The sequence below is a fragment of the Eublepharis macularius genome, chromosome 14 (genome assembly GCF_028583425.1).
Source record: "Eublepharis macularius isolate TG4126 chromosome 14, MPM_Emac_v1.0, whole genome shotgun sequence".
Classification (NCBI taxonomy): Eukaryota; Metazoa; Chordata; class Lepidosauria; order Squamata; family Eublepharidae; genus Eublepharis; species Eublepharis macularius.
Genome location: NC_072803.1, coordinates 37,718,611 through 37,734,543, shown reverse-complemented (window position 1 = coordinate 37,734,543; position 15,933 = coordinate 37,718,611). Strand labels below are relative to the sequence as shown.

Below are 15,933 nucleotides of genomic sequence, written 5' to 3'. Positions count from 1 at the left end.
GGAGCACTGGCACACCATTCTGCACAGATTCAGGCACTGAATAATCCAACCGATAGCACCATCCTTCCCAGCCCACCTGTGGCAGGTGATGTGAACCCCATCTGTGCACCCTTCAGTGGTTCCCTGCAACCCAGGGACAAAGCTGGATGATAAGCTCCGAGCTGGGCACATCTTTGCATGACTTCTCCCCAGATCTCTTAAGGGGACCTCTAAAATTGGGGGTAAGATCACCAGCCAGCACAATCTCCCCTCCCCAATAGATCTAGCTCAGTGCCCCCAAACCACCACTAGAGGCAGATACATGTGATCAGCTCCTGAAAAAGCTCTGACATCTGCAGCCCAAAACTGGAGCCCACCCATTGCTGGACCCCTCCAAACTCACGCCCAATGCAGGCGAACCATTGGCAACATCCAGATGCTGGTTGAGATGCCACTTTGTTTACCTATTAATTCTGATTTACAGAAAATAGCCATGTCGGTCTGCGGTAGCTAGAACAACATAGAGTTTTGTGATATCTTCAAGACAACATTTTAATTTCTGGACTGAACATTCAGCCTGATGAAGACTTCTAGGAAACTCAAAAGTTTGCTCTGGTTTCTGAAAACATTTTGATTGGTCCTAGGAAAAAGCATTTCATGACTGTTGCTTTTGGACTTACTTTTTCTATGAGAGCAGGATTTGGGTCCAGTAGCACCTTCAAGACCAACTCACTTTCCAGGGTATGAGCATCTTTGACTCTTGAAAACTCATATCCTGAAAATCTAGTTGGTCTTGAAGGTGCTACTGGACCCCAATCTTGCTCTTCTACTACAGACTAACATGGTTACCCACCTGAAACTTTTTCTATCAGTCAACAACACTACCTGCAAACTTTGAATAATAGAGACAGTGAAAGCACTGGAATGTGACTTGTTTCATTTGCCAAAATAATCTCATCAATAGCTATCCATCCTGTACGTCTGGTCATTTTTCCGTCTTTGCTACTTTTGAGTGCCTGTCACACAAATTCAACAGGTGGTGCTTTTTCTGGCAAGGAGATCAGTGGCTGTGGACCTTTCAGTCACCTAAACAGAGATGTGCCAGCATGAGACACAAGCCAGAAAATCTTTGTGCTACGGAAGTAAATGCCATGCCATTTAGAATGATATTTTCCTCTCTTGGCATTGTTGGTGGCCAGTCAGGATTGCTCACTTTTGCCTAGGTTGGGAATTCTTCTAACAGCTGAACATTTTCTCATTGTGGAAACCTTAGGAAGAAAAAGAAACATCTTTGGCTGAACACCATAAACAACTCTTAAGGCTAGAGAAGGCTTGTCCTTGATGAAACTGAGCAACGCCACTCCAACCAACCACTGAGAGGGATCCTCTACCACAGGACTGGGCAAATATTTGGCCTGAGAGCCTCACCTGCGTCCTCCCCTGTCTTGCCAGGGCTCTTCCTCTTCCCAGGCCAGTTGGTCCTAATCAAAGGTATTGCATGGCTTGTGTTTCCAGAGGGGAGGGCACCTGTGCCTTTAAGAGTCACCTCAAAGGCACCAGGTGTAGCTTTTCCCATCACATCTTTGCAATGATTTGGAAGGACTCCTGAGGACAGCTTCTGGGTCTATTTAGCTTGGGCTAGAGGCCCTTAAGCAGGCTCTCCCTGTTTCTTCTTCAAGGTTTGTAAATGGGTGGCTTCAGCAAGGCCTTTCTTTTCCTGTAGCCTGTCTTTATCAGCGGTAGTAGGACTAATGAGGGTGTCTGTTACAGGAAACTGTAAAAGATAAAGCTGATGAACCAATCTTGAAGTCTGACAGAGTCAAAAGGCTTGCCATAGGGGAAACTGAGACATTCTTTGGGGTGTGCCAAGGGTGGTTCTGCTTCTCCTAAAATACTGTAAGCAGAACCAGATTAAGATATGTTGAGGCCCTAAACTATGCCAAGTATAAGCGGCCCCACAACATTACCCTCCCCTCCCCTCCCCTCCCCCTTGGGGTAATTTAGAGAGCAATCCCAGTCAGGTCTACTCAGAATCCTACCTGGGTCTATTCAATGGAGACATAGTCCCAGGAAGGTATTCTTAAAATTGCACTGTTAAATTATTATTATTATTATTATTATTATTATTATTTATGGGCCCCTCACAGCCTGAAATTTTAGTGTGGTTTGCTTAGCTTGTGTATAATACCAGCTCTTGTTGCAGGAAGGAATATAGCCATTGCTCTTTTTCCTCTTGTCTTGCCCCAGGGAGTAAAGATGGCTAAGGAAGCCCCTCTGGGGCAAGCCCAGCAATGGCCTCTACTCCTGACCTCTCCCCCAGAGATTCTTGGAGAGATCCTGAGGGAGCAGTTTGGCCCCCTGCCCTTCATGGCACCCATTACCCGAATGAAGAGGAAACCTTCTGGCTATTACTTTCCTACTGAGAACCGGGAGCAGGTCCTGGGCAGGAGACATGCTGCTAATGCCAAAGAAAGAGAGCGGGTAAGTAGGGAGTGACAGATAACTAGGGCTAGAATTTTTGAACGCCAGCTACTTGGATAAAAATGCTTGAATTTGCTCATGGCAATCAGAAAAAAAAACATAAAGCAATTAATAAAACAGTATAAGGGAGTGACTCTTGAAAGCTCATGCCCTGGAAATCTAGTTGGTCTTTAAGGTGCTACTGGATCCAGTTCTGGCTCTGATAAAACACAAGTTTCTGCAGTTGCAGAATAAGCAGCTATCAAATCGTTGAACAGGCCAGCAAAACAAAGAGATAAAGTGAGAGAAAACAGAGAACCAATTCGGTAAAAAATGGAGGCAGAGAAACATATCGGCTTATTTATTTGCTTCTTTTATTGCTCACCTTTCTTGTTGAGGCTCAAGTCAGATTATAGCATTTTAAAAGTAATGCAGTAAGGGCCATTATAATGCATGCAATGAGCAATGCAATAAAATTGAGTGACATAATTTTTAAAAAATGCATAATATAAAGCATCCAATAAACTAGGTTTCACAGTTAGAGGACAGTGACACAATACATCCAGTATATATCCAGTAAAGAATGTAATATAAAAAGGGAGGAAAAGAAACTGCTTAAAAACTTTCTCAGCTTGGTGCCAGTTTATCATTATGTCGTAGGCATTCTATGTTCAAGGCACCATGGCCAAACAAATGGCCATCTCCATTATCTCTCATGTTGATCATAGCTGACAGCAGGGTTTGTATGTGTTCTTTTGCCAACACTAAGCTGCAATCTTATACAGGCTTACCCGAGAGTAAGCCTCATTGGGCACAGTGAGACTCGCTTCCAAATGAGTATGTAAAGGACCAGACTGTGCAAGAGCTCCTAATACTGAAGTTACCCCCCACCGCCCCCCCCCCACTGCCCAAATCACTTACAGTTTTAGAAAAATTTGAAGAAGTAGCCAGGGTGGCGGGACTGGTTGTACGAGGAAAAGCTCATTGGGAAAAAAATGGCAACAAACCCCCCACACTGGGAAAGGTACTTGCTGCACCCCATACAATTACTCCTATGCAAATACTCCAGAGGTGTTCAAGGGGTGAATCAGAGTGTGGTGAACTGAAAGCCTGCTGAGATAAATGAAGATGAAAAGGGGTCATCTTTTGAAAGCACTTGGTGATTCTTCAGATGGAGGTCAGAAGTACTTTCCCCCAGAGCGTGACAAATGATAGAAATTAAGCTATTTACCATGGGTGCTTCTCAGTGAAGTGGCCTCCTGAAAGCTTTACTAGTAAATGTTACATTTGCTGAGTTTCTGATGGTTATTCTACCACAAGGGTCCCCTTGCCAACACCTTTTCTGGCTCCCACCAAATATTTGTAGAAAGTGGGTGAGGACAGCAGGGCATCTGATTGGCCACTAGAGATCAGATTGGCTATGTATGCATTTGAAAACGTTTCAGGGACAGCTGCCAGTAGAGATGGTTTTATTGTCTCTCTTGATCGTTCTTCCCCAGTGTATGTTTCTTCTCCCCTGCACTTAAGCTTCCTCTGTACATATCTGTGTCTCTGGGTCCACCTCTCAATGCAGCCATCTTGTGGTCAGAATTCCAAAAGGTCTCCTAGGGTTCAAAAAGGTCGGGGAACCCTGCTGTCCTTTATTTATACATAGACATACACATCTTGCAAGTTATGGGTAATCACCAGAGCTTTTTTTCTAGGAAAAGAGGTGGTGGAACTCAGTGGGTTGCCAGCACAGGGGGCAACTCTTGGTGGGAGGTGGTGCCCCTGGTACCACATGTGTGTGCGCAAAGTGCGTGCATGCTCCCAGGACCAGTGATGTCACTTTGGGTCAGCTGGAATAAGAGGGGAGTTTTAAAAAGTTTAAATCACCCTTGGTGAAAATGGTCACATGGCCAGTGGTCCTGCCCCATGATCTCCAGACAGAGGGGAGTTTAGATTGCCCTCCATGCTGCTCTAGTGACACAGAGGGCAAGCTAAACTCCTCTGTCTGGAGATCAGGGGGCGGGGCCACTGGCCATGTGACCATTTTCAAGAGGTTCCGGAACTCCGTTCCACTGCATTCCAGCTGAAAAAAAGCCCTGGGCCGATTCCAGATGGCCAGAAATTGCGGTTTTTCTGCGGAAATAATCGCTTACTGGCCACACGTTCAGTTTCGTCTCCATCCGCTTTGTCTCGCAGCGTGCCGTGCCATCCCACTTCCGGATGTTCGCACGGCCAACTGAGGTACCCGGGATTGGTTGTTTCCTCCCCGTCACAGTTGACATCGGCGGCCTTCATTGGTTCGCATTTCAGTTTTTTTTTTAAAAAAAAATTACGTGTTTTGTGCAAATGCGCAAATGTGCAGGTATGCGAATATGCAGCGTCAACTTTTGTGCATTTGCACATTTGTGCGCATTTGCGCAGTTCGATGTGCGCAAACATGCAACTGCGCAAATGGTGCCCGGTTAAAAAAAAAAACTAAGGGAATATTGTTGCCGGCCAGCCGGCAAAGGAAGGAGGTAAAGTGGAGGGCCTCTCCATGGTGACGAAGCGTCCAGAAGTGTGCAAACCCGCAATACGGCGTTCACACCATCCGCTTCTGGAGCGCAACACAGCGCCATGAACTGGAGGTAAGCAGGGACGGGACATTACGTGTTTTAACGAGTGAGGTCGCTGGAAAAGCGAAAGCACTCGCTTTATTTGTGCCCGTCTGGAATCGGCCCTGGTAATCACTATTCAGTGCTACTAGAAACGTGCTGATTCCAGAGGTTTCTCTTTTTCTAGAATCTTGGTGGCCATTGTGTAACATCATTTCTGCCTGTTCTGAGAGGGTGAGATTCTAGGAGCCTAGCATTCTTGTGCCAGTTCTGCTGGGAAAGTTGTCTGGATAGAGCAATAAAATAGCTCTAATGTTTTAAAGAGAGTTCTTATCAGGGAACTAGCAGTGCTAAATGTTGATACTAGATAACATGAGTAAACTTTGGGATGGTGAAATGCATCTGCCACCTGTTCTAAGCTTGGCTCTTACAGCTGCACTATTCTTAGGAGAGAGGTAACAGATTTTTGAAGGGTTAAGGTGGTATAAAGAATTGCTATCCCACTATTGTCTGTAGAGAAGAGGAATTTATATTGTTTTCCCAAACCTGTTTCACTGAAGAGAATAACTTAGCCAAAAAAATGTTGTGTATGTTTACACCTATGAGAACTGGATGGCCCTGGATAGCCAAATCTCATCAGATGTCAGAAGTGAATAGGGTTGGTGCTGGTTAGCACTTGGGTAGGAGACCATCAAGGAAGACCAGGGTAGCTTCACAGAGGCAGACATTGACAAACCACCTCTGTTTGTCTCTTGCCTTGAAAACCCTATGGCACTGCCATAAGTTGGCTGCAACTTGACAGAACTTTACACACAGTGGGGATGCATAGCTTTTCACAAGACTCTGCAAAACTATTTTTCCTTATGACATTTCTTTGTCTTTGTATTTAGCATATTGCAAAACTGGATGTGGCAGCTTTGCAAAATTTGAATGGTAGGAGTTGATAATGCCCTGTTGTTTACTAGAGCTACTCCTTATATTTTGATTATTATAACAAATGACATGTTCTGAGGTAGCCCTATCATGATCAGACAATTGCCCCTGGCAACTGATTTTGGGATCTGTGAAGTATGGCATAGTAGGGGACCAGTGGAACACAATCAACAGAAGCCCTGTTAGAGGAGAGGGAGAGGAAGGGGATTGCAATATGGACCCACGGGCGCTGTGCCTGAAGGGCCCACAAAGCCCTACAGCCAGCCCTGATTTCAGGCATAGTTTAATGAAATCAACAGAATTAAGCAACAGGTGATCGAGCAATGGCAGGGGGAGAAGGGGGGGTGAGATTCAGGAACTTCTTTCCCTTGATTTTAATCTCTCTCTTTTTCTCTAAAACAGATAAGGAATTTGAACAGCGGTTTTTCCAAACTCAAGTCTCTTGTACCACTGATACCAAAAGACCGGAAGCCTAGTAAAGTTGACATGCTTAAAGCAGCTGCTGAATATATTCGCCTGTTACACTTGATTTTGGAGGAAACTGCAGGACGTGAGGTAGGAGAAAAACTGACTTCCAGCTCCCCAGCTTATCTCTGCAATGTTACTCGCATCAGGGAGCCCTTTCCATATTGAGTTGTCTGTAGAGGAACTTGTGTGTGTGTGTGTACTGCAGGACCTTGTGCTTTGTAGAAGAATCGGCCAGCATCTTGCAGCAGGATTCACAGTTTTCAAGGAGCTCTGGCCAAACCTGTTGCTCTTCTTATGTAGGTCATGCTTGGCCCCACAACTCATATTTTCCAGGAGATGAATAGGGCAAGGAGAGGTCCTCTGCCCCTACCAATCTTCTGAATTGAGGAATTCCTGATAAGCTTCCAAGGAATTAACTCCAAGGTTTGAAAGCCGCTGCTTTAGAATCCTTGTAGACTATCCATCTTTGCATTTGCAGCTAATTTAGCCTTCAAAATAACTGAGGTTCCTTCTCACAAAGCAATGCACCACCACTGTGCTTTGAAAGTGGAAGAATAACAGTGAAGTAGATAAGGTGAAAAGAGTTAATGGAACCCATGTTTGCAGGGTCAGAGGCAGATAAAGAGGTCTGCAGTCTCAAAAAGCTACTTATTTTCTAATATGCATTGAGCAAAATGGCAGTAATATCTGAAAAGCCTAGTTTTCTAGTGGCAAGCTTAGGGGAGCGGGGACTGAACTTTAAGGCCTACTGCATGCAAAGGAAAATATCTTAATACAGAGGAATTTTTGGCATAAGAATCCAAGGTCCAGCAGAAACAACTGAACACTCCCACACTTTAAAAAAATTCCCTGGATGTAGCACATCAGGGTGGAAACAATTTGCATATCTCTCTCTCCAAAGAGCCAGGTTATCACAAGCAGGGAAACTACATGTCAAAGCCTTCAAAAATCAAAGACTCTCTTCTATCTGGGGTTTGTCTGAAGTGGGGGGGGGGGGGGTGGTCCTAGAATTCCTCTGCTTCATTTTGCAGAACTTAAGCAAGGTCTACACATGCAGACAAAAATAAGTGGAAATGAAGTTCTTACAAACTGAAGACCCATGGAGAATTGTGAAGGGGGGGTGAAATTCCCTCCCCCCAAATATCCTCTGTCAGGATTCTCTAAGCTCTCAAGGGCTTGAACAAGCTGCCCTCTCATTCCTCTTTCCTTTAATTGATGTTCAGCTCCTCTCGACTCTTCATACCATATGGAGTATTTTTAGTCCACGCTGAGGATTTTGTAAAGGGCATCTTTTCCTATGGGTTAATTTGCAAGGAGAGTCCCCTATTAGGTAAAGATATCTACCTTGCTATTCAACTTGGCCAGCCAGTTTAATCATAGAATAATAGTGGACTGTACTACTTCAGGATTACAGAAGGGGATCTTGCGTTGAAAAAATCTGCAAGCAGAAAGCCAGCACCGTAGGGAACCTTTCTCTCAAGATGCTAGATTTTTATCTTCAGGGAACTTTTTAAAACATGGGGTGTCACTCATATACAATCTGAAGTGGTAAATGCTTATATCAGCCCCCCTAGAACTATAAATGCTCTGCCTCCCAAGATCATACCAACTTGTTTTCACATTTGCATATTTCCATGGTTTTGGTCAAGGTATAGTTTGGTTACCCAAGTTTGTTTGTTTCCTTTTTGTTTCTAGAAGCTGGAAGATCCAGTCAGTCACCAACCTTCTGAGACCACTTCTAGACCTGTACCCTTGGAGACGTGCTTAGTGGGAAACAGAGTACCACAGAGTTCTAGCTGCTGTGTTAAAACAGAAAATAGCACACAGACAGTATGCACAAATGAGATAGCAGAGGCCCCTGTATATACATGGAGGAAGGCTGTTCTACCTGCCTATGTGGGGCTGATAGAACTTCACAAAAATGGATAATTGGTAAGGTTTTCCCCTGTGTGAGTATATTACTTTTTACCCAATGCCTGCTGCACCACACAGAAAATGGCATTCTCATAAACAGGCATACTGCTTCAGAAGTTGCTAAATGTGTGACAGGACTAGAAACATAAAACTGGAAGTCCCAGTCTGTGTTCTTGACTGGTGCAAAGCCATCTCTCAGAAGAAGCATATGAGAGGTGACATGGTTTCCAGCTCCCTACAAATTCATACCAGAGGTGGTTTGCAGAATTATGGGAATACTTCTGTCTAGACATGGGCACGAACCAAAAAAAAGTAACGAACCCACAGTTCGTGGTTCGGTGCCGCCACCGAACCCGAACTAACGAACCATAACGAATACTTATCGTTGATGAACCTGTTCGTGGTTCTTGGTTCACGGGGCTCGGAACAGCCCCCGTTGGACTTAGAGAGCCCATATTCACAGGGAGTGTTTAGCAGGCTCTCCTCCAGCCAGCACCCAAGATTGGTCAAGATTGCAATAGGGATCTTGGTGCCTATCAGGGTTTGCAGGGATGAGACCAGAGTGCCCATGGCTACAGAACACCCCCCTTCCCCCTCCCTCCCCCCGGATGTCTTCTCCCGTGTAACCAATTGTAACCAATTTGCAGCTGGGCTTCGATTCGGGTTTCCAGGGCGACAGAAGGAGTGCAGACAGAGTTCAGGCATTCCCCCGGCTCCATTTCCAAGGGAATTGATTGATGGTGCCTGACTGTCTGGCTTCACGAACCACAGATGACTGCAACAAACCGGGATTCCAACGAATGCTGGTTCGTTGGCCATGGACCCTAACGAACTGCTGGATCGCGAACAGACAATCAGGCGGTGGTTTTTTTGCGTTCATAATGCAGTTCGTGCCCATGTCTACTTCTGTCACCTAGCAAGAAATCCTGAACTATCAAAATAAAGTTGAAGAAGTACTGTATTTACCCGAAAGGATGACCCTGAATATAAGACAATACCCCAAAAATATTATACACAACAAGATTTTTATTATTACACATAACTGTAGTTTGTATGCAAATTTAAGATGGTCCCCTTTTTATGGCATACTTGGGGGGGAAACACCTATTGTATTAAGAAATACAATGGTTTTGATGGATCTGCAATAGTGAAATAGCAACGATTGCATTAAGAAATACAAACTGTTTTGATGGATGTACTTTCATATTGGCCCACAAATCCAAGGAACCTATTTATTTCTCTCTGTAGGCCCATTGACAAAGCCTGACATTTGCAGGAGATCTGTCACAAATTCCAAAATACCTTTTTTTTAAAAAAAAAGTTGCACATATGAGTGTAAGTAACTGCACTGCTGCAACTACGGGGTGAGGAGGGATCTGGGCTGGCTGCTGTGTCCGTTCAGACCTGAATAATTCAAGAAATCAGCAACCTGGCTGTTTCCCTTCCAGGCTACATGGCTTGCTTCTTCCTTTATCATGGGACATGAGGCAACCCACCAGCCATAGCATTCACTCAGCGCAAGTGAGGGAACCTTGGCTTTGCACCTGGTGATTTTTATGCAGCCAGCAGAATAGGCTCTGAGCTCATGCATACTCTCCTGACATCTTCTGCAGTTCTCATGCCAGCCCACTGGCATTGGTCTTCCAGCGAGAGAGTGCAGCAGTGGAAGAGTTGCGTATCCTCTGTGTGTGACAGAATACACGTATAGGTCATTATTTTTATAGCAAGATAAATTTGGGAGTATCTGTATCTTTCTCAGGGGCGGGGGGCACACTACAATCTACCATATGATCCCACAAAACTAGTCCTAGTCCTGCTTTCCTGGGCACACGTGCTGAAAGAAAATCAAAACCCAAAACTTGCAACTTAACGAATTTCCAGAGGTTTTTTTTTAAATGAATCCATTTGAAATAAGGTCAAATAAGGTCCATTTGAAATAAGGTCTCTATAGAAAGCTTTGTTGCTTACCGAGTTTTATTTCTGAAGGAGAAGGATTTTTAATGACATTTCAATAGCCGTGCTACTTGGTAACAAATAATAGGTAGCAATTAAACTCTTAAGCAAATAGCTGCAGCTCTTTCATACCGGTAACAAAATTGTCTTTCAGGTTCTCCGAAACGGATGGGCACAGCCTCTTTACTTCCAGAGTGAGCACTACTTTCCCTAAACGGCTTTGGGTGTTTTTTTTTTTAATTGCACTTAATTTGTGTAATAGATAATAAAGCTGTTACACTAAATAAGCACTTTGATTTTGTACCTGTGCATTAGGATCTTTGGGAAAAGGTGATTGTGGACAGAAAAATGATTGCTATAGGGTCCCCAAGAAGATAAACATTAAAACACCAAAACATGTCAAATATTTAAAAAGCATGTAAAACATATATTAAAATTTTAAAATACGGAAGTAAAACTTATAAACACATACAAACATACACAGGGAGGAAGGCTAACAAGAGTTAGTGAGGAAATGCTAAACAAAACAAAGTCTTCATTTGCTGGAAGAAGAGGGAGACAGATGAGTGTCCTTGGGAAGGGAGTTCCAAAGTTTCGGTGCCGTGATGAAGATGGCCCTTTCTCAAGTTGCCACCTGTGTAGCCTCAGAGGCCAGGGGCATCCAAAGCATGGCCTCAGAAGCTGACCAGTCAGGTAGGGTCAGCCATATAGGGCTTTAAAGGTCAGCAGCACCTTGAATTGGGCCTGGAAACAAATAGTGCAGATTGAGGAAGACTTGAATGATCTTGTCCCTATGCCCATTTCCAGTCAGTGTTCTGGCCACAGCATTCTGTGCCAACTGTAACGTCTGAACAATTTTCAAGGGCAGCCCCATAGATGGCACCTGCACATGGCTCAGAGCATCCCAAAACTGTTCCCAGGTATCTGTTCAAAGTTTCCATAGCCTCCCTGGGATTTGCTGGAAGCATAAGATAGAGCTGAATGTCATCTGCATTGTGGCAACACAGTCCAGATTTATGGCTGGCCTCTCTCAATGGCTTCACATAGAGGGACAAGGTGAAACCTTGTGGGACCCTGTAAGGCAGAGATCAAGGAGCTGAGCTGAGCAGCAGCCCTCCAGCACCACACTCTGAAAACTACCTTCAAGGTAGGACTGAAATCACTGCAAAATGGTACCTTTCAATCCCAAAAGGTGGTCCAGAAGGATACCATGATCGAGGACTATTGAAAGCTTCCAAGAGGGTCAGGAAAATTAACACGGTTGCAATCTCCCATCTATCTCCTAGCACAGGTCACCCACCAGGGTGAAGAAGGCTGTTTCAGTCCCATAGCCAGGTTGAAATGAATCCAAACACTCCTGTTCGTTCAGGAATCCCTGACAGTGCCCAGCTGCCACTCATATCATTTTTGAGCAAAGTGATTGGACATTTAAGACTGGACAGTAGTTTTTTCAACTCTCTTGGGCCGAGAGTCCATTTTTTTAGGAGTGGACACACCACTGCCTGCTTTGAGGCAGGGGCCACCACCGCTTCTCTTTGATGGATGAGTGTAAATAATGCAGTGGAATTACGCTGTGCTGATTAGAGAGGCAAAAAGTTTTATTTGAGGAAGTTACATACTTGAGAGTAAAGAGGAGAGAGAGAGTCCTTGCTATCTGACTACATCTTGCAGAGAGAGAGAGAGAATAAGTGTGGCAGGAGAGAGAAGAAGCAGGATATTGCCCTGTTTAGCCCAATAGGAGACAAGACAAGGAAATGACCCCCAGGAAACAAGAGAGGTGCTACTCTCACTGTCCTAACTAAGTGATCCTTGCTGCCCCCTGCATGGTAGGCTCTTCTTCCTTCGTGCTGCTGTTGTACACCAGACATTGCTATTTCCAACACCCCTTCTCAATGTCTAGTGTACAAAGTCCACAAAGTTCAGTCTTTCACATAGACTTTGAAATTTCTCTTTGGCAAGTGGCTTGGTGAGGACGTCTGCTATCATTTCTTCTGTAGGGCAGTACTGTAGCTCAACAAGCCCTTCTTCTTGCATATTTCTCACAATGTGATTCTTTATGTCAATGTGCTTGGTTCTTGATCCAATTCTTTCTGTATTTGCAAGTTTTATGCAAGGTTGATTATCTTCAAAAAGTTGTATAGGTTTGGGTTCATCTATCCCAAAGTCTTCTAATAGTTGTAGAATCCACTTGAGTTCTTGGCATGCTTCTGCTGCTGATATGTATTCAGCTTCTGTAGTTGATGCCGCTACAAGGTCTTGCTTTCTGCTTGTCCAACTGATTGCTCCTCCACCATAAAAGAATACTTGTCCACTGGTAGACTTTCTGTCTGTGATGTCTTCTGCCCAGTCAGCATCCATGAATCCCACTAGTCTGGGATTGTCGCTTGCTGGTAGCTTGAGCTTCAGTTGTGCAGTACCTCTCAGGTATCTTGCTAGTCTTTTGACTGCTTGCCAGTCATTCACACTTGGTGATGCACTCTTCCTGCATAGTATTCCAACTGCTTCTGCTATGTCAGGTCTGGTTACTGTACTTATGTAGAGCAGTTTTCCAATTGCTTCTCTGTATACTTTGATGTTTCTCAGAGGTTCATGGTTTCCATCTTGTTTCAGGAAATCTGTTTCCATTGGAGTACATGTTGGTTTTCCATCTTTCATATCCATGTAGTCTAGGAAATCCATGATCTTTTGTTTTTGATTGAGAAGATAGCTTCCATCTTCCTCTCGCTCTATCTGAATGCCGAGGTAAAAACTGACATTTCCAAGACGCTTTACCTCAACCTCTTGATTCAGATGCTGAATTATTTCATCACAATCTTGTTGATCTTCATAACAAAGGAGAAGATCATCTACATAAATCAGAATAAAAGTCCATTTGTTGTCTTTCTTTCTTGAGTACAGGCAGCGTTCTGCCCCGCCTTGCTTGAATCCTTCTTTGATGAGCATTTGGTTCAGTTTCTGGTTCCAGGCCCTTGCAGCCTGTTTCAGTCCATAAATGCTCTTCTGCAGTTTGCATACAAGTCCTCTGTCTTTGGACTGTTCAAATCCAGGAGGCTGTGTCATATACACATCTTCTTTCAGCTCTCCATGTAGAAAAGCAGTTTCACATCCAGATGTTCCACATGCATCTTCTTTGCGGCTGCTATGCTCAGTAGTGTTCTTACTGAAGTGTGTTTCACTACTGGTACAAAGGTTTCATCATAGTCTTCTCCATACTTCTGGGAATATCCCTTTGCAACGAAGTCTTGCTTTGTACTTCTGTACTTCTCCATCGGCATCAAGTTTGGTTTTGAAAATCCATTTGCATCCTACTGTCCTTTTTCCAGGTGGTAGTTCTGTGAGAATCCATGTCTTGTTCTGGATCAGAGAGTCAATTTCTTCTTTTGCAGCTTTTTTCCATTTCTCTGCTTCTCTTGCTGGCATTCCTTCTATGTCTTCCCAGCTAGAAGGTTCTGGTACAGCTTCTCTTTTTGCCAGGTAAGAGAATTTCAGTGGTGGAACTCCTTTGTTTGTTCTGTCTGAGCGTCGGACACTTGGCTCTGCTTCCTCTTCTCTTTCTGTGGGCTCTGCAGGTGTCTCTTGTGTCTCAGTCAGGTCCCAGAGTTGCACAATTTCTGGCTGCTGTGCTGCATCAGCTTCCTTTGGTGTAGATTCTCTGGTGTCCGGCTTGCTTGCCTTCTCTTTTTCATCAATGTACACCATGTGGCAGATCTTCACCATGTCTGTCTCTGGGTTGAGGATTCGGTATCCTTTGCATCCCAGTGCATATCCAACAAATATGCCTTCTTCTGTTCTGAGGTCCATCTTAGATCTCTTTTCCTTTGGAACATAAGTGTAGGCTGTTGATCCAAACACTCTCAGATGCCTTACATTGGGCTTGTGGTTGTACCACAGTTCAAATGGTGTGCTGCTTGCACCCTTTGTAGGTAGCATGTTCTGCAGATAGGCAGCAGTGTTGATAGCTTCTCCCCAATATTTTTGAGGTAGCTGTGCTTCTTGCAGCATACTTCTGCACATTTCTGTGAGAGAACGATTTTTCCTCTCCGCTATCCCATTGAGTTTGGGGGTGTATGGCACGGTCAGGTGATGCTCTATTCCTTCAGCTGCTAGGAAGCTTGTCATCTCCTTCCCCACGTACTCACCTGTATTGTCTGTGTGGATAGCCATTGGTTTTCTCTGGAATCTGTTCTGCACCATTGCTAGGTACAGCTTGAATTTCTCCAGTACTTGGCTCTTTTCTCTGAGCAGGTAAATTACAGTAAATCTTGAAAAATCATCAGTAAAAGTCAGAATGTACTTACTTCCGCTGGGTGTTACTGTTCCCATTGGTCCACGGACATCACTGTGAATCAGCTCCAGTGGTCTTGTGGTTTGCTTCTCACTCTGCTTGGTGAAAGAAGGCCTTGTGCCTTTGGCTTGAATACAGCAAACACATTTCTCTGCATCAGGACATTTTCTCATTTGCAAATCATTAGTCAGATTCTGCCTTTCAAGCTGATATATATAATCCATATTAGCATGTCCAAACCTTTTATGCATAAGATGTGTACAGTTCTTATGACTGCACCCTTTAATCAAATTCACTGCCCCTTCAGAGCAATCCAGCATATACAGTCCATCCTTTAATGTGCCTTGTGCAATTAATTCACCTTCATTGCTAATAAAACATTTCTCTCCTTTGAACACAGTTTTAATGCCTTTCTTAGCCATCGCAGATACAGACAATAAATTACTTTTAAGTTCAGGTATGTAGAGACAGTCAACAATCTGCACTTCTCTAACTTGGCCACTGGGTAATGCACAATAAGCAGTCACATTCCCTCGTCCCCGAGCAGTTAAAGTTTCTCCATTAGCAGTATACAGTCTTTCATGATGTGTATTCATCTCATCAAATAACCTTTCATCTTTAGATAAATGTTGATTGCACCCACTGTCAATTGTCCATTGGAGTACACTTTCATCTTTTGCACCAACATTTAAACAGTTCTTATTCGATCTGCCAGCATTGGATCAGCTATTGGCATTAGGAAGGCTATTGACTTTATCTGCATTCCTAAAGCCTTTTGTTTCCGTCCCTCGTGGCAGCGGGGTGTTACTCCCTCTTTGTGATTCAAGAAAGTGGCAGTTTCTTTTTAAGTGCCCTCTCTTCTCACAGATGCTGCAGGAGAAATCATTTCTTGAACTGACTCTTAAAGCAAGTTCTCTGGGCTGATCTTTACAAAATTGTCTGTTAAGATTTTCTTCTTGCAATCTTGCAAGTACATAGTTTAAGCTTAGACTTTCTTGCATTTCCAGAACATGCACAATGCTTGCATAAGATTGAGGAAGGCTGCTTAACAAAATTATTGCCAAATCCTCATCCTGGATCTCCTTTCCAAGGGATCTTAATTTCTGTGTTAATTCCATGAAATTTGAAATATGATCTTGTAATTGTTGCTGGGGCTGCATTTGAATTCGATACAATTGTCTCATTAGCAAGATTTTAGTTTTAATTGATTCTTGTTGGTTTATTTGTGAAAGAGATCTCCACGTGTCTCCAGCTGCGGCTCATGAATAACTCTTAACAATTGTTTATCACTTAAAGCATTAATGATAATAGACCTTGCCTTGCTGTCCTGTTTCACCCATTTGGCTTCCTTCTGTGGGT

At 43.9% G+C, this 15,933-nt stretch overlaps 1 protein-coding gene across 1 annotated transcript; it reads left to right on the top strand.

Annotated features, from left to right (window-relative positions):
* The first annotated feature begins 1,595 nt into the window (after positions 1-1,595).
* Positions 1,596-8,351, top strand: FIGLA (folliculogenesis specific bHLH transcription factor). The gene is made up of 4 exons (XM_054997130.1): positions 1,596-1,658; positions 2,227-2,460; positions 6,357-6,509; positions 8,121-8,351. Exons 2-4 carry the CDS (start codon positions 2,236-2,238, stop codon positions 8,349-8,351), a joined length of 609 nt encoding a protein of 202 aa, XP_054853105.1. The 5' UTR covers positions 1,596-1,658; positions 2,227-2,235.
* Positions 8,352-15,933: the final 7,582 nt, after the last annotated feature.

What these genes read in the sequence shown, in the direction of transcription:
- FIGLA (XM_054997130.1), top strand. Translation starts at nt 2,236, where the DNA reads ATGGCTAAGGAAGCCCCTCTGGGGCAAGCCCAGCAATGGCCTCTACTC. An exon ending in ATGCCAAAGAAAGAGAGCGG is followed by an intron (nt 2,461 to 6,356) that starts GTAAGTAGGGAG and finishes TCTCTAAAACAG; the next exon opens with ATAAGGAATTTGAACAGCGG. An exon ending in AGGAAACTGCAGGACGTGAG is followed by an intron (nt 6,510 to 8,120) that starts GTAGGAGAAAAA and finishes TGTTTCTAGAAG; the next exon opens with CTGGAAGATCCAGTCAGTCA.